This window comes from Vitis riparia, unplaced genomic scaffold (assembly GCF_004353265.1).
Source record: "Vitis riparia cultivar Riparia Gloire de Montpellier isolate 1030 unplaced genomic scaffold, EGFV_Vit.rip_1.0 scaffold714_pilon_pilon, whole genome shotgun sequence".
NCBI lineage: Eukaryota > Viridiplantae > Streptophyta > Magnoliopsida > Vitales > Vitaceae > Vitis > Vitis riparia.
In genome coordinates, this window is record NW_023269745.1 from 2817 (window position 1) to 24285 (window position 21469).

Sequence of the window (21469 nt, forward strand, 5' to 3'; positions counted from 1 at the left end):
ATAGATTTTTTTTTTTTATTGATTGAACTCTTAGTGGGGGGTGGGTTTGTTACCCCTCTTTCCTTTTGGTGGTGTTTTTAAGCATCCACGATATACTTCCTATATAATTTCAGGCACTCTATTGACGTTTTTTTTTTTATTTTTTTTTATTTTATAATATTCTCTTGATTTAACCATACAAAAATAAAATAAAATGAGCTTTCAGAGCTTTTCATAGATATCATTTGTAGTTATTTTAACTTATAAAACAACCACTTAGAAGTTTTCAAACCATAATGATCACTTAGATTTGCTGGAAATAGAGCAATGAAAGCAAAATGGGGAAACTAAGATGGTGGCACTTTAGCCCCATTTCCATTGAAATGTTTATATAATTGGGACTTTGGAAGATCACAAGCTTTTCAAGGCAAAGGAAATCTGTTTCAGACATCAAACTATTGAATTACTAAAGAGAGATCTTCACAAGTCTTGAAAGTTTGTTTCCATGCGTTTGCCCCGTGGTCTAAGTCTGCATATTTGAATGCTAGTCTAGACTTTTGAATTAATTGATTAACTTTATTAATCTCTTTGAGTGGCTGTTCAAATTTGGACATATGGAAAGGACTCTTAGCTTTTTTTTTTCCTCTCACATGCATCAATGTCATTGATATGAAGACCCAACCATTGACCTAGCCTCATGCAACTTCCAGGAAAAACACTTGAAAAGTCATTTTTAGTATCTATCTATGACTCCTATATGATGGAATGGATGAACAAAATATTGGAGAAAAATTATTTTCTATGAAATTGCACATATTGGCAAACATCGATTATACGACATTAAATTCTTGTATTTTGGATCTCAATTTCTTCCTTGACATAAGTCATCTTTATTGAGGCCTTGGGAAGTTTGTTTCCATGCCTTCACCATGGACTATAAATCCTTATATTTAATAAAAGTGAAGACTTTGGGTTCAATTCATTAACTTTAGACTAAGCTTGGATTTTGGAAAATTTGAAGGAGAATGGGAGGGAAAGAAAATAGTAAGGAAAAATTGTCATTCTATGTTAGGAAACCATAACTTTCAAGTGATCAATTATATGAACTCAAAAGACTGCCTACTTGTTTCTCCCGTAGCATAAGTCATTCTTATGGACGTTGTGGAAAATGTGTCCCCATGCGTTTACTTGGACTATAAGTCTTTGTGTTTGGATGATAGTGAAGATTTTGGAGTCAGTTGATCAACTTTAGGCTAAGTTTGGTTTTTGCAAAATTTGAAGGAGAATGAGATAGAAAGAAAATGCAGAATATATATATATATATATGATTTTTTTTTTTTAACATTTATATCACAGAGAAGGTAGAAAATGCATCAAAGTAATTGATAAGAAAACCCACCCATTGACCCAATGTCTTGCAACTTGGAGACAAAACACTTTAAAAAGTTCATATTGGATTAACAAAATATGGAAAATCATTACCAATGAAATAGTACATATTGGTAAACAGAAAAAAACTGATTTTTTTTTTTTTTTTTTGTGTTTCCTCTTGAATTTTGACTGCAGAAAACATGGGCTTGTAACCATAAAAAGGAGTCCTTGAGTTCTATTATATATATGCCTTTTCTTCTTTCAACTACTCACACTCTCATTCTCCATCTATTTTGTAATTAAGCAACCATGAGAAACTCCAGACCCATCATTCTGTTTCCCTTGCTTTGCTTTCTCTCCTCCACCATCTCAATCTTATGTGACCCAAACAATTTCACATCTCTCACATTTCTTGATCTTTCCATCAACAATTTCAATCAAGAAATACCAAATTGGTTGTTTAATCTCAGTAGTCTTGTGTCTCTAAGTCTATCACTCAATCACTTCAAGGGGCAAATTTCAGAGTTTTTAGGACAATTCAAATATCTAGAATATCTCTATGTTTCTTTCAATTCCTTTCATGGCCCTATTCCTACATCCATAGGAAACTTATCATCCTTGAGGCATTTGAGTCTTTTAGAAAATCCGTTGATTAATGGCACTCTTCCAATGAGTCTGGGGCTTCTATCCAATTTGGAGCATTTAGATGCAAGAGGGACTTCCTTAACAGGGACCATATCAGAAGTGCATTTTACAGCACTCTCAAAATTGAAGGACTTAGGGATATCTGGAACATCTTTATCTTTCCATGTGAACTCCAGTTGGACTCCTCCATTCCAACTAGAGGATCTGGAGGCGGATTCCTGTAAAATGGGTCCAAAATTTCCTGCATGGCTGCAGACACAAAAGTCTCTTGTCTATCTAGGCTTTTCCAGGTCTGGAATTGTGGACACAGCTGCAAACTGGTTCTGGAAGTTCGCTTCATACATCAAAGAGATCTATCTCTCCAACAACCAGATATCTGGAGACTTATCCCAAGTTGTACTAAATAATACTATCATTGATTTGAGTTCTAATTGCTTCTCAGGTCGGTTGCCACGTCTGTCTCCGAATGTTGTTGAGTTGAATGGAAGATTTCCCCTTTCATGTGCCAAAAGATGAATGGAAGAAGTAAATTGGAGGTCCTTGACGTATCAATTAATGCTTTATCAGGGGAACTTTCTGATTGTTGGATGCATTGGCCGTCTCTTACTCATGTAAGCCTGGGAAGCAACAATCTATCTGGTAAAATTCCTAATTCCACGGGTTCTTTGGTCGGACTTAAAGCATTGAGCTTGCAAAACAATTCGTTCTATGGAGAAATACCCTCATCACTAGAGAATTGCAAGGTTTTGGGGCTGATAAATCTAAGTGACAATAAATTTTCGGGGATTATACCCAGGTGGATTTTTGAGAGGACAACTCTAATTATTATCCACTTAAGATCCAATAAATTCATGGGCAAAATTTCTCCACAAATATGCCAGCTTTCTTCTCTTATAGTGTTGGATCTTGCTGATAATAGTCTGTCAGGATCAATACCCAAGTGCTTGAATAATATCAGTGCGATGACTGCAAGACCTATCCGGGGTATTTGGTATGATGCTTTGGAAGCAGATTATGATTATGAATCTTACATGGAAAGTCTTGTTTTAGATATAAAGGGGAGGGCAGCAGAGTACGAAGGGATTCTTCGATATGTAAGGATGATTGACCTTTCAAGTAACAATTTATCTGGATCAATCCCAATTGAAATCTCAAGTCTTTTTGGACTGCAATTTCTAAACTTATCTCGAAATCATTTAATGGGGAGGATACCAGAGAAAATTGGGGTGATGGCATCATTAGAATCTCTAGATCTCTCGAGAAATCATCTTTCAGGCGAAATTCCTCAGAGCATGAGCAATTTAACATTTCTTGATCACCTGGACCTATCATTCAACAACTTTTCTGGGAGAATTCCTTCAAGCACCCAGCTTCAAAGCTTGGATCCACTTTCTTTCTTTGGCAATCCTGAACTGTGTGGAGCCCCTCTTACCAAAAACTGCACAAAAGATGAAGAGACTCTAGGTCCCACTGCTGTAGAAGAAAACAGAGAAATTCCAGAAATCTCATGGTTTTACATCGGCATGGGATCAGGATTCATTGTGGGGTTTTGGGGAGTTTGTGGAGCTCTCTTTTTCAAGAGAGCATGGAGGCATGCTTATTTCCAGTTTCTTTACGACATGAGAGACCGGGCCTATGTGGGTATAGCAATAAAATTGAAGTGGTTCCACCAAAAGCTGAGAAGATACCATGCTGGTAAGGAAAAGACATGATTACCCTTCTATGAAAATTTTGAAATCATATGCTGACATGTTTCCAAATCTATTGCCTCTTACTCTTATTTTCAAATTCGTTTCAGGATGATCTCCAAGGGAGTGTATCATACTCGCATGTTTCAACAACTTCAGTGGCATGGCCAAAGAGCACTATATATTCGAAGTGATAGTATTAATTTCGCATTGCAGTAATTATCTTTTGTGTTGAAGTTTCTATATATGTTATTGCCGTTGTGTTATGATATTAATTAATAATCTCTTTTAGTTTCTATATATGTTATTGCTGTTATGTTATGATATTAATTAATAATCTCTTTTAGGCACTGTTGCCATGAAAATGAATTGAGTGTTGATGCATTTGTAGTCCCTTTTCTACAATTTTCATCGATTTTTCTGCAATATATCGATAAAAACTGATTTTTTGAATTTGTATTTCAAAAATCTGAAATAAGATTTAATGGACGGACCCAATAGCTTCTTCCACACAGCAGCTTACTCTTTAAAGCCCAGCCCAGCCCTCAAGGCGCATGTAACCAGGACCTCATGAGGAATACTCATTTTCATTCTTGTTTGTGGCCGATGTGGGATTGCGTCTCATTCTTAAAATGAAAATATGAACTGGACCAAAGGAATAGATATAATTTATTGAATAAAATGACTTTATAATGTCTATTATTATTTTTTATATCAATTTTTAGAATTTTTTTTAATATTTTCATAAATTTTGATTAATTTCCGTCTCATTGATATTTGGTGTCAAATATCCACCGATATTTCTTGATATATATGTAAAATCATGTTATCGATATATCTGTAAAAACAATATTTTTATCTTTGTTTCTAATTTCCCATTAAAAAAAAGTACACATAAAAAGGGGTTTAAGCTGTTAATTTGATATATCATTAAAAGACATTTAATTTATTCCTTTCCAAATAGTACAAAACAAATATAAAGGAGTAATTTTTCACTCTTTTTTCCATTTCTCCTCAATGAAGAATTCTTTCAATATTTTGAAATATATATTCAAAATATCTAAAAATAAAATATTGTGGCTCAATTGGGGAAACCAAACTTTACTATAACAATTCTTTTCAATTCAACAAGAGAAAAGTGGTGTTACAATTGAGTAGCTTTGCTTGAAAATTTTTATCCAAAGAAATCAACTATGCCCAAATTAGGAGCCAATTGTGAAAAAAATTAGATAATAACCAACTATACTAAACATTATGTATCCCAAACAAACACACTACTAAAATGTTGACTGAACAAATAGATGATAACTAATATAAGCAAATTATTAATTTGAACCAATTTTCTCCTTAAAACATTACCAATTTTCCATCAATCAAGTAGTTTGTTCCATGTGTAGCAAGTTGAGAAAAATCTCTTCCACACATAGCAAGTTGAGAGAAATATCCTTCACAAACCAAAATAATTGAAGTCAAGAGGGACATCTTGAGTCATTGTATTTGGAATTTTGGATGGTGGCCAAATCAACTTTGAAAAAATCAGCACATATTTCTATTGGAAGTGACTAAATTTTTGGATCAAGTGTTTTTAGAACAAATTATCATCCAAGGGGAATTTTGGATGGAGCAATTATCATCTCTAATATTTCAAGCTTTGCACCATTAAGCAATTTACTAGCTTAACATGATGGAACGACAACCATTTCCTTGGGTATTAGTTTAAAGATTTAGCACGCTCGATGTCGAACACTGCCCTTGTTTCATGCGGTTTGCAACCTACACTCCATAAAAGAAAATGAATTAATTAGCGCACATGTGAAAGGGTGAGTTCTGGCTGTTGAATGGGAGATGGAAGAAAATTAAAGAAAAATGACAAAGGAGGGAGCGAAGAAGAGTGATATGAACCATTCAATCTAAAGGAGCTGCTTGAGAATATGGACAGTAGTGGTAGCCCCACAATTGGTTGGAAAAGGGCACTCAACAGTATTTCTCTTTCTTCCTTGGAACTTTCAATATTGTTCCTTCTAGCTCCGACCAGAAAAAGATTGCTTGCCAGAAGGAGAACAACCATTTATCATTGAAAGACCCTTTCTTTTCTTTCTAATCCTTCTTGTAACTCCTCCGGATCCAGTTCAGAAATGGCTTCATCTTCTACTTCTAATCCTCATAGTTATGATGTGTTCTTGAGTTTCAGAGGTGAAGACACTCGCAAGAATTTTATTGATTAGTTTGTTTGCATACGGAATTCACACCTTCAGAGATGATGAAGAAGTTGAGAAAGGAGAGGACATCAAATCGGGTCTGTCCAGAGCTATCCAAGGATCAAATATTTTTATTATTATTTTCTCAAAAAACTATGCTACCTCCAAGTGGTGTTTAAATGAACTCGTAAAGATCAACTACCTAAAGGAACTTAATCTTGATTACAATTCCTTGGATGGTCAGGTTCCTTCGTCAATAGGAAATTTATCATCCTTGTCCACATTATATCTTTATGGTAATCTATTAAATGGCGCTCTCCCAGAGAGCATGGGACTTCTCTCAAATTTGGAAGCTCTGGTTATAGGAAGAAACCCTTTGGCAGGAATTGTATCAGAAGTACATTTTATCAAACTCTCAAACTTGAAGTACTTAGAGATGTCTTGGACGTATCTAACATTCAGTGTGAGCTCAAATTGGATTCCTCCTTTTCAACTTCAATATATGAGGATGATTTCTTGCAAGATGGGCCCTGAGTTTCCAGCATGGCTGCAAACACAAAGATCTCTTCAAAGTCTATACATCTCAAACTCAGGAATTGTGGACACTGCTCCTAGTATTATAGAATTCATTACAATAAATTTTCTTTATATTTTAAATTCTTGTAATTAGTTGTAATATCCTTGTAATTAGTTGTAATCCCCTAATTCTTGGATTGTTTCTTATTTTTGTGTTTTGGATAACTCACAACAACGTCCAATTTTGTGTATATTTATTCATTCTTAATTAATAGAAAAGTCAAATTATTGTTTTTCAATAATCCTCTCTCTATTTCAACATGGTAACGGAGGCTTTTTTTTTTTTTTTGGGCGTATTTTCTACAACCAGTCTCCTCAATGGCTTTTGGTGCAACCCTCTCTTCCACCAATGATCCTATCACCATCCAAAACTCCCACGATCATCAACATCCCCTCCTTACAAGCAATCTCTCTAATATGGTGAATGATTAAGTTGTACTCATGACTTCTGGACTTTTTGGAATATCACTATTTGGATTTTTAATGTTTTAATCTCTTCACATCTTTAGTAAGAGGAAAGGGGATATAAATATTTTACTCCACTTTTTTCTTTTGATCATTTGTGATGGAATTAAGTTTGATTTTTTTCTCAGTGGACTTCAATGAACAAAAACATGGAAAAATTAATATCAATAATCATCTAGCTAGAACAAATATTTTGAGATTTGCTTTTAATATCATTCTACAAAAAATATTTCCTCTACTTCTAAAGTTTGCACGATATTATGTAAAATATCAATAACATGAGAATATACTTTATACATAGAATAAATAAATTAAAATTGTTGGGGTATTTTATATTTATGTGAAGGTATGGATATGTCTTGTGATGGAAATCATTAATCAAATTAACTTATTTTGTATTGCACAAATTCCACTCAACATTACTTATTTTATTGGACAAATTGATTTGATAGATTTAATCACTTGCTGTTAACTTTGAAGACTCCTTAAATTTCAATTGGTCTTCCACTCATGTGCAAATGACGACTTAAAAAGTCTCCTTGGGTGTGAAATGGAAGACTTAAAAGTATTTTTGAAAGAGTTCATGGAAACAACTATATATTTATATTCCACAATGCCCAGCAACAAGTCTTAAGAAGAATCAAATTTCTTCACTATAAAAGAGTAACTAAAACTTACTTTTAGGTGACGTAAAATTAATTTCTTTTTTCAGAAGATAGACATAGGCATTATTGGACAAATATTACTTATTCTATGTCATAATAACAAAAATTCTAATGAGAACAATTGGGAATACCATAGTGAGAAATTAGAACTACCATAATTCATCATATAAAGCTCGATAACTCTAACAGTAATGTTGTGGCAGTGGGACTCTTGTCCATCCACTTCGGTCTTATCCTCCAAACCAAGATAAGAGATGATGCGCAGGATCAATGAGAGTCTGTTTAAAGTTCATAAGAGATTATTTTATTGTAAATAAGGATGACAATGAGACGGGGTTTTCTGAGTACATGCCTCATCTCATCCCTAATGTTATGTGTTTGGGATAAAGATAAATAGGTTTATGACGAATTTGAGAGATTATTAAAAACTTAGGATGGGTTTGAGGCAGGTTCGGGTATGACTTTGTCCTACCTTGCCCTACCCCATCCCAATTATATATAAAGTTAAATAAAAAATTATTTTAATTCATTTCCTTTTTCATTTTTAACATATATGTAAAATATTACTTTTCATAAAAATAAATTATAAACACTTATACACTTTATTTATTTATAAATTATAATGATTTTTAATAAAAATTATTTTTAAAAAAGTAATAAATAGATAGGACCGAGTATGGGAATTTCCTATTCCTACACTGCCTCATTTAATTTTATTTATTTTTAGATGAGGATGATAATAGATAAAAATAAATGGGATGGGGTTGGAATGAGGGTAACCTGTCTGAAACCTACGTTATTGTCATCCCTAATTACAAACAAAGGTGTTTGCTTTGCATAAGGTTGAAATGATCAAGGAGAAAAAAGAGTAGAAGGAACACAATGATTGCTAATTTGGAGTTTATCATGATTGCTTGAGTAGAAATAGAGAGGAGGATTCAAATATAATAAGTTATGGCTCCTTTTATGCACTCAACACTATTTAAAAACATTATAAACATGTTACATAACTTATGTCACATGAATGCATTGTAAACATTAAAAGAATTTGAGTAATAAAAAATATTAACAATTTTTTGAGAGACAATTGATTAATATAATTTGTTTATGTTTTTTTTTTTCTTATTTAATCAATTTTTTCGTACTAGATTTATATTATAACTTGAATATAAGACATGTAATGTTTTTGCTTATTTAGCATTGTTGATTACTCTATAGTTCAATTTGTGCTTTCTCTTTGAGGCATTTTAATTATAATAGAGACCAGTGGAAACAATTGTGGTGATATTAGTTGCTCTTAATCTTTTTTATATTAAAACTCTATTATATTTGATATATACAATGTGAAATATTATTTGTTATTATTAAAAAGCTCTTTTAACTTTTGCATAGTTGATAAGTCTTTGAGTTGAACACATGGATACTTGAGTCAACAAAATGATAAATTTCCTTTCCATCTTTTCCTTGTTTTATTGGAAAACTACTATTATTGAATTTTATTTCCTTAATTGAGGGTCTTGTATCTTTCTTTTTCTTTTATCATTGTTCATAAGGTTTTGATTGTGTATATTATAAGTAAATATATGTATATATTGGAACATACTCAATTTTGAGATATTACCTTTTTTTTACTCTCATCATAATTAATAAGGTTACATTAATGTATAACCCACAACTAAATTTCATACATACATACAAAAGAAGTCGTTTTCTCAATATAGGTGAGCTACTCTATCATTCTATGTGAAATATTTGAAAGAAAATTTTTTCTTTCGGTAATTTACATACGTACCAATGCATGTGAAGCCTTTATTATGCCTTAAAATGGAAATCATGATTCAAAACAACTTATTTCAAGCTTCACTTCTCTACCCAACATAACTCGGTTTGATTGGACAAGTTTGAAAGATGTAACTCTATGACCCTTACTTTAAAGTCTTTTTAAACTTTCATTGCTCCTTCCCCATGAGAAACCAAAGACTTAAAAATACTTTTTAATTCTTCATCTGAAAGAAACAATTCTTCAAAGTTTGAAGGCATTTTGAGAAGACTTTATGGGAAAACATTATTTGAAGTAACAATTCTTCATGTGAAAAGAAAATTTTTTCTTTTGGTAATTTACATACGTACCAATTCATGTGAAACCTTTATTATACCTTAAAATGGAAATCATGATTCAAAACAACTTATTTCATGATTCACTTCTTTTCCCAACATAACTCAATATGACTGACAAGTTTGAAAGATGTAATTCTATGACCCTTACTTTAAAGACTTTTAAACTTTCATTGCTCTTTCCCCATGTGAAACCAAAGACTTAAAAATACTTTTTAATTCTTCATGTGAAAGAAGCGATTCTTCAAAGTCTAAAAGCATTTTGAGAAGACTTCATGTGAAAACATTATTTGAAGCAACCATTCTTCATGTGAAAAGAAAATTTTTTTCTTTTGGTAATTTACGTACATACTAATTCATGTGAAGCCTTTATTATACCTTAAAATGGAAATCATGATTCAAAACAACTTATTTCATGCTTCACTTCTTTAAACATAACTTAGTATGATTGGACAAGTTTGAAAGATATAATTATATGACCCTTACTTTAAAGACTTTTGAACTTTCATTGCTTTTTCCCCATGTGAAACCAAAGACTTAAAAATGCTTTTTAATTCTTCATGTGAAAGAAACAATTCTTCAAAGTCTAAAAGCATTTTGAGAAGACTTCACGTGAAAACATTATTTGAAGCAACAATTCTTCATGTGAAAAGAAAATTTTTTCTTTTGGTAATTTACATACATACTAATTCATGTGAAGACTTTGTTATACCTTAAAATGGAAATCATGATTCAAAACAACTTATTTCATGCTTCACTTCTTTACCCAACATAACTCAGTATGATTGGACAAGTTTGAAAGATGTAACTCTATGACCCTTACTTTAAAGACTTTTTAAACTTTCATTGTTCTTTCCCTATGTGAAACCAAAGACTTAAAAATACTTTTTAATTCTTCATGTGAAAGAAATAATTCTTCAAAGTCTAAAAGCATTTTGAGAAGACTTCACGTGAAAACATTATTTGAAGCAACAATTTTTTCTTTTGGTAATTTACATACATACTAATTCATGTGAAGACTTTGTTATACCTTAAAATGGAAATCATGATTCAAAACAACTTATTTCATGCTTCACTTCTTTACCCAACATAACTCGGTATGATTGGACAAGTTTGAAATATGTAACTCTATGACCCTTACTTTAAAGACTTTTTAAACTTTCACTGTTCTTTCCCCATGTGAAACCAAAGACTTAAAAATACTTTTTAATTCTTCATGTGAAAGAAACAATTCTTTAAAGTCTAAAAACATTTTGAGAAGACTTCATATGAAAACATTATTTGAAGCAATAATTCTTCAAAGTCTTGAAAAGAAACTAATCCTTGATTATAGAAAGATAACTAAGACTAAATACTTAAAATTGATTTTTTTTTTTTTCAAAATACACGCCTTATTGGACTAATATTATTTATTTTAAGTCATAATAACAAAAAGTACTAACTCAAGAGATAAAATTAGATATTAAAGACTCATTATTTAATATCTTTAACAACTTTCCTATATTTTCCCTTCCATTAATATTTTTCCTTGATGAACACGTATCATATGGAATATATAGAAGTTTCCTAGCAATTAATGAAAACAACCACCTTTGGAATTAATGGTTTTACCTTTGGAAAATTGGTTGGCTCAAAATATGTTGCCTGGTACGTCAGTAGAAGTGGTGGTGGTTTTTTGTAAAGTATCATTTGATGAAAATAGTATATATATTTGTAAGAAATAAACTAGGATAAATAGACTACTATTTGAATCAAGAAGAGGATGCCTAACATGGAAAAAAAAAAAAAAACCTTGCTTCTATAATTAATCTTCGATCAAATAGATTGATATTTGTATTGGTATATTTTAATGATGTTATATGATAAGAAATTAATGTCTAAGCAAATATTTAAGGTTCTTTTTACTAAAATGCATATAATAATTTTCGAACTTATGAACCCAAACTGAAAAAGACTTATTATAATTTTAGGCAAACTCCCAGAGCTTAGGACCAAAGATAAAAATTGAGCCTTTCCAATAATATGTGAGTCTAGATTTGGTAAATATATTTAATAAAATAACTTCATATTACAACTTAAAATTAAATATGATAATATATAAGTAATTTTATTTTTCTAAAATAATAGATTATGAGAAGAAAAATAAATTAAAATTGAGCCTTTCAAATAATAGATTTGGCTAGATTTAATAATAGATTTAAGTTTAATTTTGATCTTATAACCATGAAAAATAAAAATGAAATAGAACGTTAAATCTCTTTTCTTAGTGATAGAAAATTGGAGGAAAATTAAAATATTAAAAAGTAGCAAAATTTTTAGATATTTTAAAACTTTTATTTATTTCTTTAGTAACATGAAAAAGTGAAGAAAATAATTATTAAATTTTAATCTTATCTTATGTGTTCCTAAATTTTATTTTTCTTTCAAAATCATATCCATTAAAATGCCCAAATGTCTCAAAATCATTTAGCCTCTTAAATATGAGCCTGGCTCAATGACTTCAAGGAATAATGGTTTGGAGGGAAAAATCCATAATTCTTTGAATTTGGAATTAATATATAAAAAAATTAATCTTGCTAAGTTGAAACAATTTATTCATTTAAAATATATATATATATATAATCCTAAAATTGAGGTAATAAAATTTCATGATTGTGCATGATTGTGAGATTTTCCAATAGAACTAAAAAAGACAAAAAAAAAAAAAAAAAGGTATATGAAGAGAAATCAACACTACCTTGACAAAATGTAATGCTAAAGTCACAATGCTAGTGCATGCCAAAATTTTAATAGTAGCCAATACCATCACACACTATACATCATAAATATGATGTAAGATTTAAATATAAACAAGTTGAATAAATAAGAAAAAAATTACATTAACTAATTTTCTCCTAAAAATTATTTTATTCAAAACTGTTTAGAGTATTGAAATATTTATGAATATAATTTTGATTATTAAAATATTTATTAACATAAGAAAATTTAAATTAAATTCTGAAATTGGTTTAGGATCTAAAATATTTTAATTATTTTTTGTGACTTAATTTTAATACATATTTAAAGATTTTGAGTCTCTAGATATGATGAAGCTATCTTTAATAATTTAGGTGGATTGAGTTATAATTTGTTCCTTTTAATTCTTTTTACCTGTGCTTATAGTTTATAATTAAAAAAAAACCTTAAATAATAATTGACAATATATTTTTCCTAATAGTTTATAATTGGTTTTTTTTTTTTTTTAAATCACTAATAGTGACTCGAATGAAGACTACTAAACGAATTCTTCATTACATCAAATGTACACTTGATTATGGTTTATATTATTCATCTTCTAACAATTTTAAACTTATTGTATATAATGATAATAATGATTGAGGCAAAGACTTGGATGATCGAAAAAGTACTATTAACTTTGTGTTTTTATTTTATAAGAGATACCATATTCACTTAGACTTTAAAGAAAGAATCTATTGTGACACTTTCAACTTGTGAAGTAGAATTTGTTTCAATAACATCATGTATATGTAATGCAATTTAGCTAAAAAAACTTGTTGAATGAGTTTAATGTGCCACAAAAGGAACTAATAGAGATCTATTTGGACAACTATTATCCTAAGGGTTCTCTTAATTGGGTTTTAATGATTATAAAATAAGGTTAAGGATATTAATGATTCAAATCAAGGTAAGTGTTTTTAGGTTTATTTGTGAAAAAAAAAGCTCAAACAAATATGGAAAAAGATCAATATTATGAAAACTTGAGACTTTTGAAGGCTTGAAGTAACCAATGATATATTGTAAGATGGTATTTATCGATGCACTTAAGTTTAAGTTGTTTTTCATACACTTAAAAGTTTATTTTCATCCTTTAGCTCAAACAAATAGATGAATCCTTGTTTTTGATTAACCATTCGATTAAGTTGCTTAAGCGGTTAAGGCCTTTCTATGGCTTTTGGGATCCTCAAGCTAGAAGCTACAAATTAGAGAGTTTTAAAGTATTTATTGATAAGAGAACATCCACATTCAATTGAAAAAACATTCTTTCTCTCATTAAAACCTTTTTTTCAAGGTGCATTGATTTCTCACTTGCAATTCTTTTTTACTACCTTCAAATCCATCCTAACTTCTACTTGCATTTTGAGCTTAATTAACCTTAATCTACTAGGTTTGGAGTTTGTTAATCTTTTCTTACCTTCTCCTTGTGAGAGAAAAGTTTTCAAATAGGTTGAGTACTTGAAGAGTTTGTGAAGGTCAATTGGAACCTTAAAATCCAAATGTTATAAGTATGGAGACTTTGGCTATAAAAGTCTTGAAGATACCCTCACTCAATTAGAAGTTTGACGAGAGTGGATGTAGGTGGCTTATCGAGTCACTATAAAAAAGTTTGCATTTCTCTTTTTATTATTCTTGCTTTGTTCTTCATTTCTCATCCTTTTAGCTTTTGGTTGATTGTTTTGAAAAAACTTCTAACACCCAATTCAAATCCCCTTTTGGTGATTTCTTCAATTTAATAAGCAGTTTTTTTTATTTAAAGACAACTATTTGGGAAAAGATTTTAACCTTGGATCTTTTATAGAGGAGAGAGTGATTTTTGGCAAATAGTTGTTTCTTTATCATTAAAGGAAGAATCCATTAGTTACATCAATATTCATTATGTTAACACAAAGGCTTTATGACTTTTATTCTTTTTCTTATTTGACATATCTTGGGTGCTTCCCTCTTTGGCTAAAGAAACACTATTGGGATGACATAAGTCTTTTATGGGTAAAAAAAATGGAAAAAAAAAGAGTGGGGAATTACTCATTTATGTTCATTTTGGATAATTTGGAAGGAAAGAAACGGTAGATCATTAGAAAATCAAGAGCATTTTGTTTAAGGGTTGAAACACTTTTTTTTTTTTGTAATCTATGGGATTGGCCTAAGTTGTTTATAATTTTTGGTACTCTTTGCATAATAGATTTTTTTGATTGATTGAACTCTTAGTGGGGAGGTCTTGTTTTTTGTTACCTCTCTTTCCTTCTAGTGGTGTTTTTAAGCATCCACGTTATACTTCCTATATAATTTCAGGCACTCTATTGACATTTTTTTTTAATAATATTCTCTTGATTTAACCATATAATTTCAGGCACTCTATCCACGATATTGGTGTTTTTAAGAGAGATTTTCACAAGTCTTGAAAGTTTGTTTCCATGCGTTTGCCCTGTGGTCTAAGTCCGCATATTTGAATGCTAGTCAAGACTTTCGAATTAATTGATTAACTTTATTAATCTCTTTGAGTGGCTGTCCGAATTTGGACATATGGAAAGGACTCTTAGCTTTTTTTTTTTTTTTTTTTTTTTTCTTTCACATGCATCAATGTCATTGATATGAAGACCCAACCATTGACCTAGCCTCATGCAACTTCCAGGAAAACACTTGAAAAGTCATTTTTGGTATCTATCTATGACTACTATATGATGGAATGGATGAACAAAATATTGGAGAAAAATCATTTTCCATGAAATTGCACATATTGGCAAACGTCGATTATACGACATTAAATTCTTGTATTTTGGATCTCAATTTCTTCCTTAACATAAATCATCTTTATTGAGGCCTTGGGAAGTTTGTTTCCATGCCTTCACTGTGGACTATAAGTCCTTATATTTAATAAAAGTGAAGACTTTGGGTTCAATTCATCAACTTTAGACTAAGCTTGGATTTTGGAAAATTTGAAGGAGAATGGCAGGGAAAGAAAATAGTAAGGAAAAATTGTCATTTTATGTTAGGAAACCATAACTTTCAAGTGATCAATTATATGAACTTGAAAGACTGCCTACTTGTTTTAAATATTGATTGTATAACATTAAATTCTTGAATTTTGGATCCTAGTTTCTCCCTTAGCATAAGTCATTTTTATGGACGTTGTGGAAAATGTGTCCCCATGCGTTTACTTGGATTATAAGTCTTTGTATTTGGATGATAGTGAAGATTTTGGAGTCAATTGATCAACTTTAGGCTAAGTTTGGTTTTTGCAAAATTTGAAAGAGAATGAGATAGAAAGAAAATGGAGAGGAAAATAAAAGGAAATAAAATGTATATATATATATATATATATATATATATATATATATATATATATATATAATATTTTTTAATATTTATATCCAGAGAATGCAGAAAATACATCAAAGTAATTGATAAGAAAACCCAGCCATTGACCCAACTTAGAGGCAAAACACTTAAAAAAAGTACATATTGGATTAATAAAATATGGAAAATCATTTTCAATGAAATAGTGCATATTGGTAAACAAAAAAAATAAAATAAAATTTGTGTTACCTCTGGAATTTTGACTACAGAAAACATGAGCTTGTAACCATAAAAAGGAGGCCTTGAGTTATATTATATATATGCCTTTTCTTCTTTCAAGTACTCACACTCTCATTCTCGCTCTAGTTTGTAATTAAGCAACCATGAGAAACTCCAGACCCATCATTTTGTTTCCCTTGCTTTGCTTTCTCTCCTCCACCATCTCAATCTTATGTGAGCCAAACACTTTGGTTTGCAATGAAAAAGAGAAACATGCCCTTCTAAGATTCAAGAAAGCTCTCTCTGATCCTGGCAACCGGCTCTCGTCTTGGTCTGTCAATCAAGATTGTTGTAGATGGGAAGCAGTTCGTTGCAACAACGTTACAGGGCGAGTGGTTGAGCTCCATCTCGGTAATCCATATGACGGGTTTGATTTAGAATTCTATAGAAAGTTCAAGTTGGGTGGTGAGATTAGCCCTGCTTTGCTTGAATTAGAATTTTTGAGTTACTTGAACTTGAGTTGGAATGATTTTGGAGGTATTCCAATTCCAAGTTTCCTGGGTTCCATGGGGAGTTTGAGATATCTTGACCTCTCCTATGCTGGATTTGGTGGACTAGTTCCTCATCAGCTTGGAAATCTCTCGACTCTTCGTCACCTGGATCTGGGAGATAACAGTGGGCTGCTGTACGTTGAGAATCTTGGTTGGATTTCTCATCTTGCTTTTTTGAAGTACCTAGGCATGAATGGGGTCGACCTTCACAGGGAAGTCCATTGGCTTGAATCCGTGTCTATGCTCCCTTCTCTTTCAGAGCTGCACTTGTCCGAATGTGAACTTGATAGCAATATGACTTCATCTCTGGGTATGCCAATTTCACATCTCTCACATTTCTTGATCTTTCCATCAACAATTTCAATCAAGAAATACCTAATTGGTTGTTTAATCTCAGTAGTCTTGTGTCTCTAAGTCTATATCTCAATCAATTCAAGGGGCAAATTTCAGAGTCTTTAGGACAACTCAAATATCTAGAATATCTCGATGTTTCTTTGAATTCCTTTCATGGCCCTATTCCTACATCCATAGGAAACTTATCATCCTTGAGGTATTTGGATCTTTATAAAAATCCGTTGATTAATGGCACTCTTCCAATGAGTCTGGGGCTTCTATCCAATTTGGAGTATTTAGATATAGGACGGACTTCCTTAACAGGGACCATATCAGAAGTGCATTTTACAGCACTCTCAAAATTGAAGGTCTTATGGATATCTGGAACATCTTTATCTTTCCATGTGAACTCCTCCATTCCAACTAGTGGATCTGGACGCGGATTCCTGTAAAATGGGTCCAAAATTTCCTGCGTGGCTACAGACACAAAAGTCTCTTTTCTATCTAGGCTTTCCCAGGTCTGGAATTGTGGACACAGCTCCAAACTGGTTCTGGAAGTTTGCTTCATACATCGTTTGGATCGATCTCTCTAACAACCAGATATCTGGGGACTTATCCCAAGTTGTACTAAAAAATACCTTCATTGATTTGAGTTCTAATTGCTTCTCAGGTCGGTTGCCACGTCTGTCTCCGAATGTTCGTATTTTGAATATTGCTAAATTCATTCTCGGGACAGATTTCCCCTTTCATGTCCAAAAGATGAATGGAAGAAGTAAATTGGAGGTCCTTGATGTTGGGCTTTGTGGAGCCTAGTTTCGTTTGATCCGGTTTGACGACCCAACCCGAATAATATTGCATGGCTTTTTATTGGGAGATTTATTGAGGCCTGTTGGGCCTGTTTAGCCCATTGTGGAACCACCTTTTGTAATTAGGGTTTTTTAGTGTGGTGGGGTTGCCGTGTTATATATATAGAGAGAATATTATAGCCGTCAGGTTGTACTCTGAATTCTTCCCTGATAATAGTGATATCCCTGCAACTCCGTGGACGTAGGCAAATTGCCGAACCACGTAAATACTGTCTTGTGCGTGTGATTATCTTTTCTTTGGCGTGTGTTTTCTTTAATTTTGTTTCTCACGGGTTGGGAATTCGGTTTAATTCCCTACAACTGGTATCAGAGCCTAGGGTTAGGTTTGAGTGGGAGCAATGGCAGAGGAAGCAGGAAAGGCGTCTGGAATAGAAAAGTTTGATGGCACAGACTTTGCGTATTGGAGGATGCAAATTGAAGATTATCTCTATGGGAGGAAATTGCATCTGCCTCTTTTGGGGACAAAACCTGAGAGTATGAAGGCTGAGGAATGGGCGCTTCTTGACAGACAGGTTTTAGGAGTTATTAGGTTAACTCTGTCTAGGTCTGTTGCACATAATGTTGTAAAGGAGAAGACCACAGCAGATTTGATGAAGGCTTTGTCCGGTATGTATGAAAAGCCGTCCGCAAACAATAAGGTGCATCTGATGAAGAAATTGTTTAATTTGAAGATGACAGAGAATGCATCAGTAGCACAACATCTGAATGAATTTAATACAATCACAAATCAATTGTCGTCTGTAGAAATTGATTTTGATGATGAGATTCGTGCTCTGATCGTCTTGGCTTCTTTGCCAAACAGTTGGGAGGCAATGAGGATGGCAGTAAACAATTCTACGGGAAAGGAAAAGCTCAAGTACAATGATATACGAGATTTAATTCTGGCTGAGGAGATTCGCCGAAGAGATGCAGGTGAAACCTCAGGATCTGGTTCTGCCCTAAACCTTGAGACAAGAGGCAAAGGTAATGACAGATATTCAAATCGGGGTAGATCAAATTCCAGAAATTCTAATCGGAACAGAAGCAACTCTAGATCAGGCCAACAAGTACAATGCTGGAATTGTGGGAAAACAGGTCACTTTAAAAGGCAATGCAAAAGCCCTAAGAAGAAGAATGAAGATGATTCTGCTAATGTTGTAACAGAAGAGGTACATGATGCATTACTTCTTGCAGTAGACAGTCCACTTGATGATTGGGTTTTGGATTCAGGAGCTTCGTTTCATACCACTCCACACCGAGAAATCATACAGAATTATGTTGCAGGTGATTTTGGTAAGGTGTATTTGGCTGATGGTTCAGCCTTGGATGTTGTGGGTCTGGGAGACGTCCGGATATCGTTGCCCAATGGGTCTGTTTGGTTACTGGAGAAGGTTCGACATATTCCTGACCTGAGGAGGAATCTAATTTCTGTTGGACAACTTGATGATGAAGGACATGCAATACTATTTGTTGGTGGTACTTGGAAGGTTACAAAGGGAGCTAGGGTATTGGCTCGTGGAAAGAAGACTGGTACTTTGTATATGACCTCATGTCCAAGAGACACAATTGCAGTTGCTGATGCAAGTATTGATACAAGCCTATGGCATCGTAGACTTGGTCACATGAGTGAGAAAGGGATGAAGATGCTGTTGTCAAAAGGAAAACTACCAGAATTGAAATCCATTGATTTTGACATGTGTGAAAGTTGCATCTTAGGAAAACAAAAAAAGGTAAGCTTCTTGAAAACTGGTAGGACACCAAAGGCTGAAAAATTGGAACTAGTACACACTGATTTGTGGGGGCCTTCTCCGGTTGCATCCCTAGGAGGTTCAAGGTACTACATCACTTTTATTGATGACTCAAGTAGAAAGGTATGGGTTTATTTTCTGAAAAATAAATCTGATGTATTTGAAACTTTTAAGAAGTGGAAGGCTATGGTTGAGACAGAAACAGGTTTGAAAGTAAAATGTTTGAGGTCAGATAATGGAGGAGAGTACATAGATGGAGGGTTCAGTAAATATTGTGCTGCACAGGGAATTAGGATGGAGAAAACCATTCCTGGGACACCACAGCAGAATGGTGTGGCTGAGCGCATGAACAGAACTCTCAATGAGCGTGCTAGAAGTATGAGGTTGCATGCTGGACTACCAAAAACTTTTTGGGCCGATGCTGTTAGCACTGCAGCTTACCTGATAAACCGAGGACCATCAGTTCCCATGGAGTTCAGACTTCCTGAGGAGGTTTGGAGCGGTAAAGAGGTGAAGTTTTCACATTTAAAAGTTTTTGGTTGTGTTTCTTATGTTCATATTGATTCTGATGCTCGTAGTAAACTTGATCCAAAGTCAAAAATATGTTTTTTCATTGGCTATGGTGATGAGAAATTTGGCTATAGGTTTTGGGATGAACAAAACAGGAAAATCATCAGAAGTAGAAATGTGATATTTAATGAACAGGTTATGTACAAGGACAGGTCAACTGTAGTGTCAGATGTTATAGAGATAGATAAAAAGAAATCTAAGTTTGTCAACTTAGATGAATTGACTGAAAGTACTGTCCAAAAAGGGGGTGAAGAAGATAAGGAGAATGTAAATTCACAGGTAGATTTGAGTACACCTGTAGCTGAAGTTCGCAGATCTTCCAGGAACATTAGACCTCCGCAACGTTATTCACCTGTTTTAAATTATCTCCTGTTGACTGATGGTGGTGAGCCAGAGTGTTATGATGAAGCCTTGCAAGATGAGAATTCAAGCAAGTGGGAGTTAGCCATGAAGGATGAGATGGATTCCCTGTTGGGGAATCAAACATGGGAACTAACTGAATTGCCAGTAGGAAAGAAGGCTTTGCACAACAAGTGGGTATACAGAATAAAGAATGAGCATGATGGTAGCAAACGTTACAAGGCCAGATTAGTTGTTAAAGGGTTCCAGCAGAAGGAGGGCATTGACTACACAGAGATATTTTCTCCAGTTGTGAAGATGTCAACAATTAGACTTGTACTTGGAATGGTGGCTGCAGAAAACTTACATCTTGAACAGTTAGATGTGAAGACAGCATTCCTTCATGGTGACTTGGAGGAAGACCTTTACATGATTCAGCCAGAAGGGTTCATTGTTCAGGGACAAGAGAGTCTAGTCTGCAAACTAAGAAAGAGCTTGTATGGCCTTAAACAAGCTCCTAGACAGTGGTACAAGAAGTTTGACAGTTTTATGCATAGAATTGGGTTCAAGAGATGTGAAGTTGATCACTGTTGCTATGTTAAGTCTTTTGACAATTCTTACATCATATTACTGTTGTATGTGGATGATATGCTTATTGCAGGGTCTGACATTGAGAAGATTAACAATCTGAAGAAGCAATTGTCCAAACAATTTACAATGAAGGATTTGGGAGCTGCAAAGCAAATCCTTGGTATGAGAATCATTAGAGATAAGGCTAATGGTACATTGAAGCTTTCACAATCAGAGTATGTGAAGAAAGTTCTCAGCAGGTTCAACATGAATGAAGCTAAACCAGTGAGCACACCCTTGGGGAGCCATTTCAAACTAAGCAAAGAACAGTCACCGAAGACAGAAGAAGAAAGGGACCATATGAGCAAGGTGCCCTATGCCTTAGCTATTGGCAGCTTGATGTATGCTATGGTGTGTACAAGGCCAGACATTGCACATGCAGTGGGAGTTGTGAGCAGATTCATGAGTAGGCCTGGAAAGCAGCATTGGGAGGCAGTCAAGTGGATTTTAAGATATCTGA

The 21469-nt window shown here is 33.1% G+C and overlaps 2 protein-coding genes across 2 annotated transcripts; both read left to right on the top strand.

The window, feature by feature from the left end:
- Positions 1–1904: 1904 nt before the first annotated feature.
- On the top strand, positions 1905–4067 carry LOC117910334 (receptor-like protein EIX2). The gene is made up of 2 exons (XM_034824419.1): positions 1905–3690; positions 3794–4067. The coding sequence occupies exons 1-2, from the start codon at positions 2496–2498 to the stop codon at positions 3796–3798; spliced, it is 1200 nt and encodes a 399-aa protein (XP_034680310.1). The 5' UTR covers positions 1905–2495; the 3' UTR covers positions 3799–4067.
- A 12090-nt stretch (positions 4068–16157) lies between these two features.
- Positions 16158–17690, top strand: LOC117910341 (receptor-like protein EIX1). Its single transcript, XM_034824422.1, has 3 exons — positions 16158–16854; positions 17202–17325; positions 17396–17690. Exons 1-3 carry the CDS (start codon positions 16158–16160, stop codon positions 17688–17690), a joined length of 1116 nt encoding a protein of 371 aa, XP_034680313.1.
- The last annotated feature ends 3779 nt before the right edge of the window (positions 17691–21469 follow it).